General features: G+C 37.8%; 1 protein-coding gene across 1 annotated transcript in view; it reads left to right on the top strand.

The window, feature by feature from the left end:
* Positions 1-21,305, top strand: part of GFRAL (GDNF family receptor alpha like) — a 61,154-nt gene that overhangs the window by 6,824 nt on the left and 33,025 nt on the right. Inside the window, exons 2-5 of the mRNA XM_055121305.1 lie at positions 6,475-6,609; positions 9,800-9,958; positions 18,036-18,089; positions 18,963-19,293. Coding sequence (XP_054977280.1) covers positions 6,475-6,609; positions 9,800-9,958; positions 18,036-18,089; positions 18,963-19,293 — 679 coding nt within the window. The remainder of the gene's footprint in view (positions 1-6,474; positions 6,610-9,799; positions 9,959-18,035; positions 18,090-18,962; positions 19,294-21,305) is intronic.

Raw genomic sequence — 21,305 nt, 5'->3', positions numbered from 1 at the left:
CATTTTTTAATACTAATGAAGGTTTTGGTTATTTAGGAAAACTATCACATATAAGTTTTCTGGTGCAATTATCAATAGCAAATCTAATTTTAATGGTTTATAAGTTGTATATCTAATATAAAATCTCTACTTCTGAGTCTTTCAGTAGCTTTGTTTTAGAATTAAATTAACTTGTTTTAGAATTAAAGCTTCTTTGTCTCTCTCTGAGCTTGCCAACAGAGCTTGGCTAGATGAGGTTGCCCAGGCACATGTGAAGAGACAGAAATCGATCTGTCAATTTCCACATCAGCCCTCAACAAGAAAAACGCAGCCAAATCCTAACCATGGACATAATCTGTAAATGTAGGCAGTGACCCAGTAAATAATTAATTCACTCCAATCAGTTTTTTTTTAAGTTTCCTTTAAAAAAGAGTTTTCTGAATGAGGTAAGATCAAGAAAAGCTTCAAGGCTTAACCTGAAGTCTCTAGCTCTACATTGTTAAAGTGATCATAACTGACATCATCTTTCTAAAAATGTAAAAGGCCAATGGACAGAGAGATGGTTGGTGGGGAGGGTTCTTGGTTTGCACGTAAGTGACCAGGGTTCATTCCCAGTCCGCACATATTTCACCCACGCACCTCCAAGCAGGATTCTTGACTGCAGAACCAGGACTAAGCCTGAGCACAACAGGGTATGGCCCACCCCTCTTCACAAAAATAAAGAATTTAAGGGCAAGAGGTGCAGGGCAGGGGATAGGGTGCTCATCTTGCACACAGCTGGCCCCAGTTCAATCATAGCTTGACCTATAATTTCTTGAGCATTTCCAACCTTGATCCCTGGGCACAGAGCCTTGAATAACCCCTGAGCACTACCCTGAGAACTCCAAAGCATAAAAAAAATAAGACTTAAATAACTTGGTTCTAGTACTGTGCTTTAGGTTTCTCAATAAATAACTGTAATCTTCTAAAAATCATCATTTCAATATATTCCTATGAGTTCATTAATTATATGCTTGCTGAATTTAGTTAATTTATATAACATACAAAATAAATGATCCTACTTTCTTGGTATTTTTAAAAGATGTCTAGATCTTTTCTATTCAACCTGAAGTAAAATATCTAAAAATATCTAAAATATCTAAAAAGTATTTATTTTGTTAAGTATTAATACTTAATTATATACTTAAGTATACTTGTGTATGCTTAACAAAGTATACAAAATGCTTTGTTAAGTATACATATATGAACTTGTGCTATAGATATCAGTATGTTTTATAGTTGATATTTCCAATATTGTAAAGAAACTAATGAGGATATTTAGTTTCCATTTAGATTGAGTTTATTGTAGAAGGTGGAAATACTGATTACAGAGAATATTCCCATAATCTAGGTAATGATTATATTTGGTCTTCAAGGACATTATGAGGTTATTTCAGAGGAAAAGTGAAATAGGAAATCCTCAGAGGTAAGACAGAACGAACTATTTGGGAAGCTATGAATGATAGTGATCTTCCACATTGCACATGATAAGAAATATGAGAACAATCCTATGAGAACCCTCTCAAAGAATTAAACATAAAAATAATAAGACACAAAATGGTACAGTAGGCAGATGGAGAGGTATAAAGTCTTAATTAAATAAGACTTGATTAATGAATACATTTCTCAAATATTTAAAAGGAGGTGATGAGCTATTCTTGAATAGATCTGAGACAATGAAGTTGAGGATGGGAGAGGAAGCCAAGGGTCTCCTTTGGCTGCCCATGTGACTAGTAGAATTTTCGGTGTGGAAATGTACTACACTAAGGAATACTGATGGCGAAGGCAATATTAAAGATATTACTTTAATTACAAATGTACTATAATTGTAAACTTTGGAATTATTCAAGATAATTGTTAGCATCTGTAATTGAGGTATTGTAGATAATAGGACTAATTATGGATATGAGAGTTATCTGAGAAATTTTTCTTAGAACTTAGAATATTTCTTAGAACTTTTCTTAGAACTTTTCTTAGAATATTTTTCTTAGAACTTAGAATATTTCCAGAATATTACCTGGAATTGTCCACAGAGAATGAGAAAGGTCTGATGACAGAACCTAAGAAAAACATAATTTTAACACTGTCACTGTATCACTGTCATCCCATTGCTTATCAGTTTGCTAGAGTGGGTACCAGTATCGTCTCCATTTTATGACTTGTTGTTACTGTTTTTGGCATATCAAATATGCCAAGGGTAGCTTGCCAAGCTTTGAGGTGTGAACGAGATGCTCTCGGTAGCTTGCTAGGTTCTCTGAGAGGGGTGGAGGAATCAAACCCGGGTCAGCGGCATGCAAGGCAAATGACCTTCCGGCTGTGCTATAGTCCAGCCCAATTTTAACAAAAGAGTCTAAAAAGGATCATCAGAAAAATCCTGTGTTCAGAAAGAGTAAAGTGGATAAAAATTATGAGAACTTGAAGAGAAGGTTGTCTAAGAGAAAGTTTTAAGAGAAAATACTCAAGAGAAGACTATTGGTACCATTGTAAGCAATATGATTGAGTTATAGATATTAGAGTCATTATCCTAGAGATTATATTATTTTATTTTTGTGCCATCCCAAGCTATGCTCAGGGCTCACTCCTGACTCTATGTTCAGGGATCACTCCAGGCAGACTGAGGCGGACATTTAGGATGCTGGGAATCCAACTCAGGTCAATCAAATGTAAGGCAAGCATTCTATCTACCTTATAATAGCTTTGTCTCCTATCCTAGAGATTCTAGTTAAAACAATATATTAGCTGGAAACGCCCACAGAAAATGAGGAAGGTCTGGGAACAGAACCTAGGCAAAACCATAATTTTAATGAAATATTTAAAGGATCGTGAGAAAGATTCTGTGTTCAGGAAGAATCAAGTGGGTAGATATTGAGAGAACTAGAAGGGGAGGTTGTCAAAGGAAGTTTCTAGAACAAAATGGAAAAAAATATGCCTTCCTACAAAAATAGACGAAATGAAGTCTTAAGATGTAAATTGATGTTAGACACCTAAGGATAGTAGAGATAAGGACCCGGACAATTGCTCCACGGCTTGAAAGTTGGCCTCACATGCGGGGGTGGGGAGGGGTGGGGAAGGAAGGCAGCTCAGATAGAGAAGGGACCACCAAGTAAAGGATGCTTGGAGGACCCACTCCATATGGGAGATTTGTGCTGAAAGTAGACTGTAGACCAAATATGATTACCACTTAATACTTACATTGCAGACCACAACACCCTAAAGGAAAGAGAGAGTAAAAGGGGATGTGCCAGCCATAGGGGTGGGATTGGATGGGGGTGATGGGAGGGATACTTGGAAACATTGGTGGTGGAGAACAAGCACTGGTGGAGGGATGGATACCGATCATTGTATGACTGAAATGTAAGCACGAAAGTTTGTAAGTCTGTAACTATACCTCATGGTGATTCGTTAAAATAAACAGAAAAAACAAGATGTAAATTGATGATAGAGTTTATTATTGCATTTTAAGAGCAGTTTTAGCAGTGTAAATCATAAAAATGAATTATAAGTTAAGAAATTAATATCACTTGTTTCACTTGTCATCCCTGTTCATCAATTTGCTTGAGAGGGCACCAGTAATGCCTCCATTCATCCCTGTTGTGTGCTAGTATAGCCCAATGGTGTCTGCTCACCCCAGGAACATGAAGAGCCTCAAACCATTCATTTAGGGTCTTGATGAAGAAGTCTGACCATCTCGTAGGTGGGCGGCCACGCGGTCTTTTGACATCCCGTGGAATCCAGCCAGTAACAGCTCTAGTCCAGCAGTCATCTCTAAATGCATTACATGTCTGGCCCATCTGATTTTAGACACCTTGGCAAATGAGACAGCATCCCTGATTCTCCATCCTCAATGGAGGTTGGAACTCCAGATTCCTTCTCTCTCTTGAGTGAAACGTGATACTCCAAGTATAGCTCTTTCAAATCCTCTTTTGGGAGCCCCGAATAGCATTCGCATCCTGTTTTTGTAGGACTCTGCTCTATGAGGTTTGTGTGAGTGCAGGAAGAACAGTGGAGTAAAATATATGTCCTCAGAGCCGGAGGTTCTTCATCTTCTTTTTTTATTTATTTATTTTTATTATTTTTTAACTTTTTAATTAGTGAATCACCGTGAGGGTACAGTTACAGATTTATACATTTTTGTACTCATGTTTCCCCCATGCAAAGTTCGAGAACCCATCCCTTCACCAGTGCCCATTCTCCACCACAAATAAACCCAGCATCCCTCCCACCCTCCCCAGTCCCGTTTCCCCCCACCCCACACTGCCACTATGTCAGGGTATTTCCTTTTGTTCTCTCTCTCTGATTAGGTGTTGTGGTTTTCAATATAGGTGTTGAGTGGCCATTGTGTTCAGTCTCTAGTCTACATTCGGCACGTGTCACCCTTCCCCCGCATGACCTCCAACCACATTTTACTCGGTGTTCCCTTCTCTGAGTTGCCTAGAATGAGAGACCAGCCTCCAAGCCATGGAGACAACCTCCTGGTACTTATTTCTACTATTCTTGGGTGTTAGACTCCTAGTCTATTATTCTATATTCCACAGATGAGTGCAATCTTTCTATGTCTATCTCTCTCTTTCTGACTCATTTCACTTAGCATGACACTTTCCGTGCTGATCCACTTATATGCAAACTTCATGACCTAATTTTTTCTAACAGCTGCATAGTATTCCATTGTATAGATGTACCAAAGTCTCTTCAACCAGTCATCTGTTCTAGGGCACTCGGGTTTTTTCCAGATTCTGGCTATTGTAAACAGTGCTGCGATGAACATATAAGTGCAGATGTCATTTCGACTATACTTTTTTTTGCTCCTCTGGGATATATTCCCAGCAGTAGTATTGCTGGATCAAATGAGAGCTCAACCTCTAGTTTTTTGAGAATCGTCCATATTGTTTTCCAAAAGGGCTGAACTAGTTGGCATTCCCACCAGCAGTGTAGAAGGGTCCCTTTCTCCCCACATCCTCTCCAACAGTGGTTGCTTTTGTTCTTTTGGATGTGTGCTAGTCTCTGTGGTGTGAGGTGGTATCTCATGGTTGTTTTGATCTGCATCTCTCTGATGATTAGTGATGTAGAGCACTTTTTCATGTGCCTTTTGGCCATTCGTATCTCTTCCTTGGGAAAGTTTCTGTTCATTTCTTCGCCCCATTTTTTGATGGGGTTGGATGTTTTCTTTTTGTAGAGTTCAACCAGTGTTTTATATACCATTGATATCAACCCCTTATCTGATGGGTATTGTGTAAATATCCTTTCCCATTCTGTAGATAGTCTTTGTATTTTGGTCACTGTATCTTTTGCGGTGCAGAAGCTTTTTAGTTTAATGAGTCCCATTTGTTGATCTCTGTTTCCACTTGGTTGGCCAGTTGCATGTCATCTTTGAAGATACCTTTATCTTCAATATCGTGGAGGGTTTTGCCGACCTTGTCTTCCATGTACCTTATGGTTTGTTGTCTGATGTTGAGGTCTTTAATCCATTTTGATCTGACTTTTGTGTATGGTGTCAGGTCGAGGTCTAAGCCTATTCTTTTACATGTGGTTGTCCAGTTGTGCCAGCACCATTTGTTAAAGAGGCTTTCCTTGCTCCACTTCACATCTCTTGCTCCCTTATAAAAATTAGATTATCATACATTTGAGGTTGTGTGTAGGGATATTCCACCCTGTTCCATTGGTCTTCAGCTCTGCCTTTGTTCCAGTACCATGCCGTTTAAATTGTTACCGCTTTGTAGTAGAGTTCTTTATCTTTTTAACCACATCTTTGATGCTCTTGAAGGCATTCCACGCTGCTCTCTTCCTCCTGCACAGTTCTGCCAGGTCGTTTGTCATGTTGAGTTCTCACCTAGGTACACATAATTGCTGCATTCGGAGATGTTCGTTCCATTTAGGGTGAATGGAACATCAGGAACTAGTCCATTTTTCATGAACCTTGTCTTCCTGAGATTCAGCTGCAATTCGACCTTTCCACACTCCTGGTTGAAGTCAGCCAGCATTCTTGCCAATTGGCTGATATTTGGTGTTATTAGAACGATGTCATCAGCTAAGTGGAGGTGGTGTAGTTGCTGACTGTCTATCTTCACTCCCAATCCTTCCCATTCCAGTTGTTGCATGATGTTCTCGAGGGTGGCACTGAGGAGTTTCAGTGAAATGGTATCACCCTGCCGAACCCCTCTCTTTACGTCGATGATCATGAATGGTGAGATCCTGGTGGTGAAATCCGTAATACAGTTCACGTAAATTAAGAAATTTGTACAGAGTAAGAAAGAGATAAATTTAATTTTAAGAACATTTTATAGGAAAAATATAGAAATATAGCTCTATACCTAGAGAGGAGATTAGGATTTATTCCAGACTTAATAATGAATTTATAAGCATTTTATTTTCCATCATTTTCAACATTAGATAAGTCACTCTCATACTGGAAGGCTGCAAACTTGTTTTCTTTTTGTTCTTCCACTGTTGCTATTCAAGTTATGGGGCTCTTCTTGGAAAATGAAAGCACTTCCCCCACCACTGATTGCTCAGACTTAAGAGAGCGATGTCTCAGTGATGAACATGGATGTAAGCATGCATGGAGAATGATAGAAGAGGCTTGCAATGTTTCAGGTAATACTGTTTGAAATGTACTCAGGTTATTTTATTTATAACTTCTTAAATAATTTTCATCATCATGAATGACAGAGTGACAAAGTTACTCATTATTATGTTTTAGATATACTGTTCGAAAACCAATCCCTCCACCTGTCTTCACCATTGTCCCCAGTTTCCCCTCCTGTCCCCCCAGACTACCTCTAGAATAGGTACTTTCTCCTCCACCATTGTCCTAGTATTCCCTTTCCTGATTTATTTCCCGCACCTCCACCCCAGTGACAGGCTTCCTACTGAAGGACTCTTCCTTTTTAATGCCTTTTGGGCTTTGTTGTTCCCTTACAAAGTTTCTTTATATCCCACATATGAGAGAAATCATTCTGTGTCTATTCCTTTCCCTCTGGCTAACTTCACTTAATATGATACACTCCAGATTCATCCATGTATCAGCAAATTGTATGACTTTATCTTTTCTTACTGACAAGTAGTATTCCATTGTGTATATGTATAATAGTTTCTTTATCCAGTTATTTGTTCTTGGACACTTGTTTTTTTCCCAGATTTTGGCTATCGTAAATAGTGCTACAATGAATATAAAAGTGCACGTAGTGTATTGGGCTTTTGGACACTTTAGGGGACTTCTTTTTAATGAGATAAACATTGAATTGCTATTTTCTTTCACTGTCCTAGAAATTAAGTTGTGTTCTAAATACTACTCAAATTTAAAATTTATAAGTGTTTTGCCTCCAATTGCATATGAGTGAATTTAGTTATAAAAAGGAATTGGTAACTAATGTATTGAAATCGCAGATGGATTTAAGCAAGATTTCCAGTTTTATTTTATGTATCTCATATTGTATAACTCTATAACCATGAATGTAATTTTCAGAGGCATACATATTTTAAGATGCTTGACAGACAGTACAGCAGGTAGGGTGCTTTCCTTGGATACAGGTACCTTCTATAGTTCCCCAATCCCTAACAGGAATAATCCCTGAGCTCTGAGCCAGGAGTAATTCCTGCACACAACCAGGTTTAACATCAAAACAATATATATATATATGTATATTTCACATAAAATGCCCTTTGTATATTTCACATAAAATAGCACAGTGGGTAGGGCATTTGCCTTGCATGCGGCTGACCTGGGTTCGATTCCCAGCATCCCATATGGTCTCCCGAGCACCACCAGGAGTAATTCCTGAATGCATGAGCCAGGAGTAACCACTGTGTATCGCCGGGTGTGACCCCCCCAAAAAATGCCCTTTGCTTATATATTTGTGTCTTATTAAATTGGAAATGACAAGAAGATGCAGTAAAAGATATAAACACATATTTAAACTGTGTATCAAACAGGTTGAAAATATGTTTTAACTTTGACTTGTCATTTGAATCAAGTCACAAGTGGCATAAAATGTGAATATTTAAGAATCACTTGGGGGGCTGGAGCAATAGCACAGCGGGTAGGGCGTTTGCCTTGCACGCGGCCGACCCGGGTTCTAATCCCAGCATCCCATATGGTCCCCTGAGCACCGCTAGGGGTAATTCCTGAGTGAAGAGCCAGGAGTAACCCCTGTGCATCGCCGGGTGTGACCCAAAAACCAAAAAAAAAAAAAAAAAAAGGAATCACTTCGTTGTTTAATTGAAAAATATATTCTTAATATGTAAGTAACTGAGTAAATATTAAATGAGAGAATTATAATTCTAAGTATATATACTTATTACATAATAGGACATTACCTGAACAAACACTACAATGACAAAACTTTTAGAAAAGAAAATAAACATTTATTCTTCTTTAACTAATGTTGCTTCTCTGTTCGACAAAGAGTAAACTCTGTACTTCTGTTGATTCGTGCTTGTCTGCATATATTCTGCTTTCCAAAATTTGTTGGAAGAAGTGTTTGATGTAAAGAAGCAAATCCTTTAGTTTCAAAAGTGCTGTGTTCTCAGTCTCTGTGAGAAAAGCTCATAATTATATGACCTCAAGTAATTAGAGTGAAGGAAGAAAAGAACAGAGAAATTCCAGGTCTTTTTTGCCCTTGAGGGGCATGTGTGGAATAGAACATAGCTATTTAATACAGCACTATTGTTACTGGCCAGAAAAAGAATTTCAAAGACATAATTTTCTCAAAGTAGTACAATAATTTTAAGATGAGAACAGAAGACAATAACAAACAAATGTTATTTGGTTTGATGACAAAGCACCTTATATTTTATAGGGCCACTTAAAATGTACTGTTACAATATTTATTCACAGTGTCATGAATTATAACCACTTCAAATAGAAATAGTAAGTCATTTGCAGTGAATTGCAATAATATTTGCATAATTATCACATGCATGAAGCTGAAAAAATATTCTCAAAGCAGAAATGAAATGAATTCAAGTAGTTTTACTTAGGAATATGAATAACAAAATTGTTGGGTTACTAAATATAGCTTTTTAAATTAAAATGGAAAGTGAAACATTGGTAATTATGGAAGATTCATTATTCAATAATATGTGAGTGCTTAAGTTCTAGGATCCCTTTTTCCCATGATAAATTTAGAAGTACCTACACAGATCTTATAATCTTATAATGACATGTGAAATAAAACAGTAGATTAAGACAAAATATCTAGTAAAATAGGCAGACTTAGAATGACTACAGTTACAGATAATTCAGATCACTTTATATTAGGGAAAGTTTAATCATTATTAAAGAAGAAAATGGTATTTAGAAGTTATTTTTTTAAAAATCTGAATGATACAGTCTATTTAAAACATTGAACACTGAAGAGAAACAGGAGGGAGGGGGCACAGCTGGCAGTACTCAGGGCTTATTCCTGGCTCTGTGGTCAGAGAATATTCCTAGGGGGGACTTATACTGCTACCAGGGATCAAATTCAGTACCTCACATGCCAAACAAATGCCCTGCCTGCTATACTATTGCTCAAACCCTGAGAAACAGTTTAATATGGAGCTTTACTTCAAAGTCACATATCTGAATGGAATTTTAGCAGCTACCCTTGATCTTACTATCACAATGAACTTGCTCCTTGGGGTAAGAAGCAGCTGTGATTGGTGGCAGCTCAGCCTTGCTTCCCTCCCCAGCATCTAGCAGTGATTCCTGAGCACAGAGCCGGGAGTAAGCCCTGAGAAGCGCTGTGCATGGCTCACCCCCAAAAAATATTAATATCTAAATTGTTACATGTCTACCTGTAAAATCCAGGTAACCTTTGCAAGATAATGGATTCAGCATACTGTGATCTGAACATCTGGTCTTTTGTGCAAACTTACACTCAATTCAATGACTGTCTCTGCACGGGTGCTCTCCACTGTACTAGTAACAAATTGTTTGGGGAGAAATGCATCAATAAATCAGGTAACACATGGTTATTTGTAATCTTTAAAGTTATATAAAAGTATTATTATGACATTTTTTCGGACCTGTCTTGCTTGAACACTACTCTCTCTCTCTCTCCCTGCTTTTTCTACTCTGGAGAAAGCCATGTTTGCTCTTGAACACTTATTTCTCTCTCTTCTCTCTCACTTCTCAAGTAAATTTCTTTAAATATAAACTACTTTGCTTTACAAGAAAAGTACTATTTCAAATTTGATCAAGTCTATTACATTTTATTAATTTTTACAATTTGATTAATTCTGGTATAATTTAAGTTTCTGTGAGCTGCAGGTGTCTGTGAGAATAAACACATTCTGTGATTGCTAACCATAATTTTAAGCTTAATTCAATTATAATTATTTGAATGACTGATTTGTTCAACCAATGCATTCTTCTTTGGCACTCACTTGATTTTGTGCAAGACCTAAATAATAGAAGGTAAAAAATAATAATAATAAATAAATGAATAATAGAAGGTATAACTCAGGGTCTCTGAGAAAGACCAATAATATGACATGCAATATATTTGGGGCACAATAGACAATATTAAGCCAGAGTGTAGAATGGACTGTAAAGAAATGATGATGTTGAAACAAATAAACGAACAAACAGATACTTCTGAAGGAAAGCTGAGATATCAGATCTTCCTGTTGTGAGAATATTTAAAACATTGTTAGTATGTATAATTAATACCTTAAAACAGATTTTCAGAATTAACTTTTCAAAGGATATCACCAGTATGAAGACATCTTAGATAGGGGAAGATTCAGACCAGGAATATTAGTTAAAATGCCACAAAATTACATGGGCGAGAGAGGTAATATGCACCGAAGATAGTGAACAACTCTGAAGACTATGAGAAATAAAGACATTAAAAATATGTATAATAATAAAAATCAGTGAACAGTTGAATACAAGGGGCATGAAATATTAAGCAAGTTATATAAATTGCTGATCTGTGACAAAGTTATTGCTATACATTGAACATGGTACATGTAAAATTTGGGACAATTGTGATGAGTTATTTTTAAAGAAACAGCATCTTGGACATGTTTTAGACCATTTATGACAGGAAAGTTTGTATTCTGTTTTAAAACTGATATGGTAAGCAATAATTTAAAGAAAATGAATAAGGAAATGTACCTCCTCTATATGGCATTTTGAAGCTTGAATCTTGAATTGAGAAGAATAATTAAAGTAGACACAATTTGGGGAGTATAAGACTACAAATATATAAAAATATGAAGAAATATTAAAGTGATAAAGCATTATAAAATATTTGTCATGATCTACTTGAGAAAATTAAAAAGAAATTTTTTGAGACTTGAAAAGTAGTTGTAGACAAAAAGTAGTTTGAGGGGCTGGAATGTTAATACCATGGGGAGGGCATTTTCCTTGCATTCAGCCAACTCAAATTCAATCTCCAGCACCACATGTGGTTCCCCAAGCAATGCCAGGAGTGATTCCTGAGTGCAGAGCCAAGAGTAGCACTGCCGGGTGTGACCCAAAAAGCCAAAAAAAAAAAAAAAAGATGTAGTTTGCGTTTTGTGTCGGCCTCAGCTGTGTGTACATGGTGACTCAATGGTAGGCCGGGTGATGCAGTGCTATGACACGCAGGCTGCCGGAGATACACCTGGTGGGACTCCTGGTGATACAACGCTACAATGCTCAGGCTGCCGGAGATACACCCATTGGGGCTCTTGGACACACACAGAACACACACATCAGACTTGGTACTTGAGCATACAAGTTAGACACTTCAGCCCCATGAGCTACCTCCCTGATACCTAGATTTTTTTTTTAATTTGTGCATCTGGATTTTATATTAATTCCTACTGTGTTAATAGAGCTATTAATCTCTATGAATTGCTCCTCATGTGTAGCTGTATTTCTTATCTTTTGGTTGCTCTATCAGAGATTTTTATAAAGATGCACTATAAATTTTGGACTAAATATTTTCATAGCAAGAAATGAGGCATTGTAAAATCTAATGCATACAAAAATCTCACTTACTGAAAAGATTAAGCAGTTTTTTTAAAAAAAATCAGAATAACAGTGAAATAAACAGGGCTCTGGTTGAGGGGTACACAACAGGGCAAATGAATTTTTCATTATGGTGATTCACTTGAAGTGCCTCAGAGAAACATAATGCATTTTAGAAGCAAACTGAATAGTTCTATAAGTTTGTGTTATTGGAGTCATAAATTCAAAGAGCTTCCTTTACCTTCTCTCTGATCTTCATGTAAGCATTACCCAGTTGTAATTATTTAATGAAATATGCATTATCAGTTATCAAATATAAGGGAAAAAATTGGTACTTGGGGTCCAACAACAACGACAAAAACTTGCCGCTTAATATGTGCATAGTACAGATACATATTCAGTCGATAAGCAGACTGTCATAGTATATATATGGAGTTAAAATTTCAAAAATACACAGAGGGCACTGGAGAATAAAAGTTGTCCTCAGAGGCTGATATGGGGGCCACCCCAACAGTGCTCAGGGGCCAGAGAAGTTGAAGATAAAACTTGAGGAAGACCTCAGGGATTCAAGGCATGCAGTGCTAGCCCTAGTTAGTATTTCCCTGGCATCTTAATTTGAATATTTATCTTCATTTAAAATAATTAAGTATCATTTTGGTCAGGGATCAGTCCTGAGGATGTTAGGGGTGGGGAAGATGAAGCCAATTTGATGCGGGGGATGGAAACCTGGTCAGCCTGGAGGCCTCTTATGCACCATCCTGTTTCTCTGGTTCAGGTTCAAGTACCTCTGGAGGAATTTTTGTCAATGGTTTTCAAAAGACTGTGGATTTCAGAATCTGTATAAAAGGATATGTATATGTTTTGTAGAAAACATTTGTCTCAAGTATTTAAAATGTCTTATGTAATTAATTGATTTAATTGTAGTCACATATTCTTTAACTTGTAGAAGAATCCGCAGTCTCAGATCTTGCTTCCCAACCTAGTGTCACTCAGTGGCTCCATCAGAAAGGTGCACCATTAACCACTGCACAAAGATACGACTGTGTCATGTCAACACGCATCTGTGAGGAAACTGAACACTGTGCTCTTCTATATAAGAATTTTAAGGAAAACTGCGGGAGAGAATCAGAGCGATGCAAGACCGCTGAGGGAGGCCACAGGTGTGCAGCATTAAGAGAAAAGCTGAATGAGACAGTTTTGTGGAACTGTCAGTGCAGTCACACCTCAGGAGCAGAGTGCACTCAGATTAGGAAAAGTTTGTCTGAGGTCATTTGTGTAGAAGATGCTCAAACAAATCAAATATCGGCCTTCAGCAAAGACTTTGAGGATGGATTCAAGCAGAGCTCTATTTCAGGTTAGTATTCAAAAAATAAAGTAATGGCGCTGGGAGTGTCGCTCAAGAGACAGGCCATATCCTGCATATGTGAGGCCCCAGCTTCAACCTTTGGCACTGCAAGACTCCTGAGCACTATTGCATATGGCCCTCAGAACACCTTAAACATAGAAGAAGAAAAATGTAGGACATTAAGTACAATTGCAAATATCAGGTAGCTGAAGAAAAATTTTTTTAACTTCAGCTCTGTCACCTGTGCCTGAGTTTTTTCAAGAAAATTAAAAATTATAGAGTTTGATATTTTGATTTTGTCTAAAGCATATTATAAAGTGAGGTCAAGTGCCTTAAGGTTTCAGTGTAATGATAATTTCAGTTGTTTATGCATTTCTTGCACAGGTATTTATGAGACAGCCACAGTATTTATAAGATATTTACAATGTGCTAGAATCTGGAAACAGGATTAAAATGAAAATTTGATAAGAAGAGTTTATAATTATTTAGGACATTATATTGTAAGTGATCACCATTTATTCCACAGGTATTTTTTAAGAACCTTCTATATATCCTATTTGCCTTTCATGTCTTTGGCCTTCTAAGACCTTGGGATCCTGTAAGAAACAAACAAAAAAAATAAGTTTATTTTCTGGGAACCTACAATATAAATTGAGGACTGTCTTCAGTCAGTTTTCTTGGAAATAGTTTCTAAGACAGTTTTCTCTTCAGAACATTAAGCTGAAAGCTTGGGAACATAAGAAATGCATTGATTTGTGGGGAGGAGGTTTTGAGATACAGTGTGGATGTCAACAAATGTGTAGGGCCTGGACTAGCGTTGAACAGACTCGACCCACTGAGCCAGGGAGCTCTTCCTCACCCCTCCTGTAGACTGGTCATCAGGGATGAAGCAGCCCCTGGGATGGAGGCAGCTTTGGGTAGGGCAACTCTTTTAAATGAAGACGATCCCTGCAAAATGGCAATGTTACACAGCACCTAATAACACTGTAACTAGGGAATTTGTACCTGGATCACCTAATGGGGAGATCTTTCTGATAAGCCACAGCATCTAGTATGGGGACAAAGAGTAAATTAACAAGACAAATGGTTTTAAGAGAAGTCTTTTAAATAATATATGTGCTAAGGAGAATATGTATATATATATACATATATATATATGCTGGAGTATGAGTGGATCTCCTAGTAATCTGGAATAATCTCCTTAAATTAAATTTCATCCTTGAGTCAAATGCAGTTGCAGTTTATTCCAGTCTCCTCCCCAGTTCTCCTCTGATTCCCCTTCTGTTTCTCTCTTTGGATCCCCCTTTCGTTAAATGCAATTTTAACAGCGTGGCCAGGAAGTTCTCTGATCAAATAAATGTTTGCAATAAAGATTGAAAGTGGCAGGGGAATGAACCATGTGGCACTTTGGGGAAGAAAAGGTAAGCAGAACAGCTGGGAGTGTGCCTGGAGGAAGAAAATTCTGTAGCTCAAGTGCAGAGCGAGGAAGAGACCTATAAGAGAGGCAATCAGAAATAAAGCAGACCTTCTCAACGGACCCACAAAATGTCGGACTCCACGCCTTCTCCCGGAGGGGAGAGAGACCAAGAAGGAAGGTTCTTTCCTCCGTTAGCCGGCGTGGGGCAAAGGCTTAATTCACAGTCTCCATACATGGGTGCAGGCACTTGCTGGAACGGAAAAAAAAAAAAATGTGTGCTTTGAACTTGAAACAGCCGCAGGATACAGAGCCAGCCCTAGTCGGGCCCGTGCTCGGCTCCGGCCGGCCGGGTTTGCGGCCCGGGCGCCCATGTCCCTGCAGAGCCGGTGGATGTGGAACAAGCGGGAACCAGAGACAGCTTTAGGAATTGGGGTTCCAGCAAGTGCCTGCACCCATGTATGGAGACTGTGAATTAAGCCTTTGCCCCACGCCGGCTAACGGAGGAAATATGTAATTTCTGGCAGAATTTTCCCAGGACTTTATACAGAAATCCAAAACCTGGCGGACGCGGCAGCGTCCGCGCGACTTAACATTTATAATTGTCATCAATGTGAAAGGGTTCCATTTGAACAGGTCAGACTTGGGGGGGAAACTCCAAATAATAACAGTAAGTTTTTGTTGAAATATTGAAGGTTCTTAATGTAACAGCCACCTCTGGACTATGAGCTAGGCAAAAGCCCCACGCTGGCCAACGTGGCGTGGAGTACACCATACTATGAGGCGCAGGAAGGGGGATGAGGGGGAAAAATTAAAAAAAAAAAATGGAAAAGGAAAAAGAGAAAAAAGAGAGAGAGAGAGAGAGTTATGTCAACTATAGTGAGTTTTGTGTTGAATTATGGAATGTAATCAAGGTAAAGAAAAAATGAAGTGAAATTCATTAGTTATACAGTAGGGGGTAGGGGGTGGGGGCGGGGGGTAAACTGGGGTTTCTGGTGGTGGAATTTGGGCACTGGTGAAGGGATGGGTGTTTGAATATTGTATAACTGACATATAAACCTGAGAACTTTGTAACTTTCCACATGGTGATTTAATAAAAATTTAAAAAAAAAAAAAAAAAAAAGAAATAAAGCAGAGTGTTAGCTCATGGGCCATTGCAGTGATTTTAAGCCTCTAACTCTTCTGACTTGTGGTAGAGTAAGCCTCTGGAGGATATTTTCCTAAGGAAATATTATGGTCTTACTTACATATCTAATGAAGTAATTTGATTCTGTTTCTGATTGTTGTTTTAGATGCCACACTTGGCAATGCTCAGGAACTACCACATCCATACCTGGCAGTGCTCAGTGGTGCTATGTGCTAATGAGGCTAGAACACAGGCTCTATATATGCTAGGCCTGGATATTTTTTGATGGGGCATCCCATACCCAGCAGTGCTCAGAAGTTAGTCCTGCCTCTGCACTCAGGGAGCACTGCTGGTAGAGCACAAACCATATGAAGTGTTGGGGATCAAACTGGTTGGCTGTGTGCAAGGAAAGTGTATGATTGCTGTGGGATTGCTCTGGAACCTCTAGGCAATGGCTTTAACCCTTGGCTATCTCCTTAGCCTTCTGGATTTGTTTTGACAACCGACTAAAGAAATACCACTGCCTATATAGGAAGACAAGTTATAAGGCTTTCTCATTTTATTTTTTTATTTTTATATGTATTAACCTGATGAAATAATTCCTAGGGGTCAAAACTGTGACTTGGTAAGGTTATTCATAATTGAGTTTGTCTATATTAGTCTGTTCAAGGTATCATAACAAAGTTCCAAAAATTAGGAAGTTTAAACAACAAAATTATTAGTAAGGTATATTCCTGATATTTATCTACTGGTTTTAAGGACCTAGGGCTTCAAGTCATATTCTTGTGTGACATTTCCCTAAAGGATGTGCATAGGATGGGGATCATGAGGGACTTCTCCAAAATCTCAATTTACAAGGGCACTAATACAATCAAATTGGGCTTTTATTCTTATGACACCTTCTCACCAGGATTGTTTCTTAGAGAAACCACTTCTAAATATGGCCACACTCAGAGGTAAGGGGGAGGTGGCAGAACTTTAACAAGTTTGGACGGACACACATATTTAGTCTCTGAATCTAAATAGCTATTGCTTATTTAAGTTTCAATGATAGAGATTTGAATACGTCCTAAAGAGTGAGGCAATATATCATTCAATCCCTAAGCCAAGGTTTCAGTCTCTAATAGAAGGTGTACCTAGAAATTTGTTTCTGATACAAAAATGATATGACTCTGATGAGATTTGCTTTTAGTACATGCTAATAGCATGTAGCCCAGCATAGAACATACTGGCCTTCCTATAGAAGACAAGATGTCCACTCCAGAAACAATGGTGATTCCTGAACTTAGATTTGATCAGTATAGATATATAAAAAATATATAGTAAGAATAAATTGGAACCTGATGAGGATTTGAAATAATTCTCAGGAGTCAAAAATAATGTTATTGTAATTGTACCATAATAACCTTTGAAGAAAATAGATTGTGAATAAAAAAATGAAAAGAAAAAAAAGAACATAGATTGTGGAGAAGGTAGACAGGTAGGGGTATGGATAGGTAGATGGTTCAAGAGAGGACAAAGTAATTATTTATATGTCTGCATTTCCTCCAAGACTGTGAGGTGTCAGTGAGATGGGACTTGTGTATTCAGTATGACACCTAAGTTAGGAATTCAAGATTCAACTGCTTCTTAAATAAAAAATTTTAGATTGTGATGATGGAGATTTCACTTTTACTATTATTCAGATTTTTGTATAATTCCTAGAACTCCTGAGGGCTAAGATACTGAGAGTAAAAAGCCATGAAATTGTATGTTAGTCTCATCCTAACTCTGTCAGGAAGAGGGTATTTTATGTTTGTTTCTGTTTTGATTATAAGTCAGGCAATATTACCTCTGTTCCTTCTCCCTATACTGAGTGTTCACTTACTGCAGTGTACAGAGTATTAGAGATTTTCTAGACTTAGAGATTTTCTCTTTCCAAATCTTCATGCAACTGAACCCTCAGAAGCAGTTTGTTTTACTTATTAAAATATTCGTCCTATCGCTTCTCGGCCTTTTGCCTAAGATCAAGTGTAAAATATTCTTCCAGGGGTTATTTTTCTTCTTTTATACCTCTGTAAGTTTAAATATCATGAGACAAAGCTTCATGTGTATGTATTTTTCCTGATTACTAATTTGAAAAGCATCATTTAAGTTTCAAATTAATTTTAGAAATTTGTTCACTATTGACATAGTTTCATTTTCCTTCTAGATAAAATGAAAGAAGATATGTTCAAGTGGAATCAAACTACTCTTTTGTATCATGGTAATATTTATAAATTATCCCTCTGGCATTATTAATACTGTAGCATTGTCACACTGTTGTATCACTATTGTCCCATTCTTCATGGATTTGCTCGAGCGGGCACCAGTAATATCTCCATTGTGAGACTTGTTGTTACTGTTTTTGGCATAATGAATACGGCACGGATAGCTTGCCAGGCTCTGCTGTGCGGGCGGGATATTCTCAGTGGTGTTATATATAATGGAAAAGAAAAACTTGCATTTCTTTTATATCAAAGCAACTATTTTGCCTCTTAATAGTTTACTTACAGATTTACTGAGAAATAATTTAATTAAAACAAAACCTAGATCTTTGTTGCATTTTATGGTTACCAAGCAAATTTTTGAGGACAACTATTTTTATGTATAAGTGTTGGGGGATTTCATTTACATTCACATGTGTTTTTCTAAGTGTCACATATATTTATATTTTTGTTAACTATGTGGTGAATTTAGTTAAGATTTTCTCCAAAACTTAAAGTACAACAGAACAAGCATCATTTTAATTTGTCAATGAACTCACCTTAAGCTCTATAGCTCCATGCAATTTCTGAAGATTTATTGTTTAAATTTGAGAAACTTAACTTGAGGATTTTTTCCTTCAGCTCAGTTTTGGTCCTGCAGACTTCCATCACTTATGTAATACAATGTGTATCTTGTAACAGAGGAACGTTTTATTCAAATAGTCCAATAAAGATGAGTGTTCATGCTCCTCCCTCAAAGTAATACCTGCCAAAAATAGCACACTGGTACATCATTATATTTTGCTCATAGGTTTCTCACAGAGTTTTGCATATCCTCTATGTATGGGTTTACCTTGATTTTGTTCACAACATGGTCATATCATTGCTTTCAGGAGTCAAAGAGATCCAATCCTGTCTGGAAGTGGCAATGGCTTGTGTAAGCGATGTGGTTTGCAATGCACAACTGGCCCCTTACCTTAAAGCTTGCTCAGCAAATGGAAATCTTTGTGATGTGAAGCAGTGCCAAGCAGCCATACGGTTCTTCTATCAAAACATGCCTTTTAACATTGCCCAGATGTTGGCTTTTTGTGACTGTGCTCAATCTGATATACCTTGTCAGCAGTCCAAAGAAGCTCTTCACAGCAAGCCATGTGCAGTGAACAGAGTTCCACCCCCAACTTGCCTCAATGTAATTCACAGCTGCCGAAATGATGAATTATGTAGGTGAGTAGATACACACATACCTTACTTTCTTATTTCGGCACCCTTTTTGTTACACTCCAGACCTAACACTTGATCTCATTACATTAGCTAGAGTTCCCACCATCATCCAACATGATGTAAACAAAACCAGACAATTCATATTCTGAAATCTGTGCTGCATATGTAGTATCCTTTTTGAAATTCAAATGCAGACATCTTTTGGGCAGGGGGACAATGTGGAGGGTTGTCGGTGGGGGGATGGGGGCAGTTCAGTATGTTGTTAAGGCTTGGTAGTTATGAAATACCATTATTAAAATTATTTAATTTAGACTAATGAATTGTAAATAGACCTGACTGATTTGTCAGAACTTTTTTTCTTGTGATTGTACCAGGCTACTAAATTTAGAGTTTTGACAAGGTCATGCTTCAAACCAGAGTAAATTGTTTTCTGTCTGGCTTGGAGGTTTGGAAGGAGAGGGGCAGTTTGCGTACTGTCAGGACATCACCAGCACACACATGCTTTGAAGTCAAGAGTGTTCTATTCTCATCTTAACTTCATATCCTGTGTTCTTGGGGGACTAATATTAGACACTTATTTGTTTATTCAAAACAATTTATTAAGCACTCAGTTCTACTCTAGACATCAACACACACATACATCTGTACTGCAAGTTTATGTTGTAGTGTGGGAAGAGACATAATAAAATAAGACAACGTATATCATATCAAAAATATGTATGTTATATCTTATGTTACTAAGTACTTTGGAGAGTAAAACACACTGAGACACAAAAAAGAACAGGATAAGGGGTATTCTGAGTGAAAGAAGAGTTAGAATGCAAATGGGTGGTCTTAAAAGGGAATATTAGCAATTTCTTGGTAGGGATCAATTTAACAAACTTAAAGTAAGAAAATCAACCTCTCAGTAAGTGTATGGGAGGAAAGATGCCACACAAGTAGTCTAGTCAGTGTTGAAAACTAAATATGCATGATATGTTCAAAAAGCATTGCGTTTCGAGCATACAAGGAGAGAGCAAGAGTAGTTATCCTTAGAGATTTAACAGGGTGGGCTTTACCCAGACCTAGTTAACAGAGAGACCTGAAGTTTAGGTCTATTTTTTTTATTGAATCACCATGTGGAAAGTTACCAAGTACTCATGCTTATGTCTCAGTTATAGAACAGTCAAACACCCATCCCTTAACCAGTGCCCATATTCCACCACCAAAAACCTCCTGCCCCCGCCACTCCAACTGTATAACATATGAGTTTCACTTCATTTTCTCTTTATCTTGATTACATTCCATATTTCAACACAAAACTCACTATTATTGTTGGAGTTTCCCCCCAAGAAGGACAGCCCTACTACCAAGGAAGCATTTGATAATTAGTTTTCCATTGCTTAGAATGAAGAGATATGTAGCCCCACTGCTCCAAGTACATAACTCTTTTTTTTTCCTTTTTCCTTTTCCTTTTTTTTTACCCCTCATTCCCCTTCCCGCGTCTCATAGTATGATGGATGCCACGCCACATTTCTCCCCGAAAATGGGAAACAACCAAGAAAGAGGGATATTTCCTCTTCTCGGCTGGCGTGGGGCTGTTGCTTAGTTCAGTCTAGAGAAGTGGCTGCTACTTTGACTACCTTCAATATTTCAACAAAAACTCACTGTTATTATTTGGAGTTTCCCCCCAAAGTCAGACCTTCTAAAAAGGAACCGTTTCACATTGCTGACAATAAAGAGATGTTAAGTCTCTTTGGATTTCTGTATAAAGTCCAGGGAAAATTCTGCCGGAAACTGCATAGCCCATCTCACAGTCCCAGTGCATTGCTGTAAGAAGCTGTGCTGGATGCCAAAATGTGTTAGGTCTCTGGAATCAAAGTCTTTAGACGCAGAGGGTCCGATTTGCTCTCAGCAGCTCCGGATTTATCTGGGCCGAGGGCGTACTGGTTACACCCACTTCCCATGATTTCCTAGGAGCCCCAAGTGTAAAAACCATATACCTCTGTGTTAGGAGTCTTAGAAGGTGGCTCCTG

This window comes from Sorex araneus, chromosome X (assembly GCF_027595985.1).
Source record: "Sorex araneus isolate mSorAra2 chromosome X, mSorAra2.pri, whole genome shotgun sequence".
NCBI classification, from domain to species: Eukaryota; Metazoa; Chordata; class Mammalia; order Eulipotyphla; family Soricidae; genus Sorex; species Sorex araneus.
Note: the sequence above shows the minus strand (reverse complement) of the source record. Positions and strands in the feature narration are given on the sequence as shown.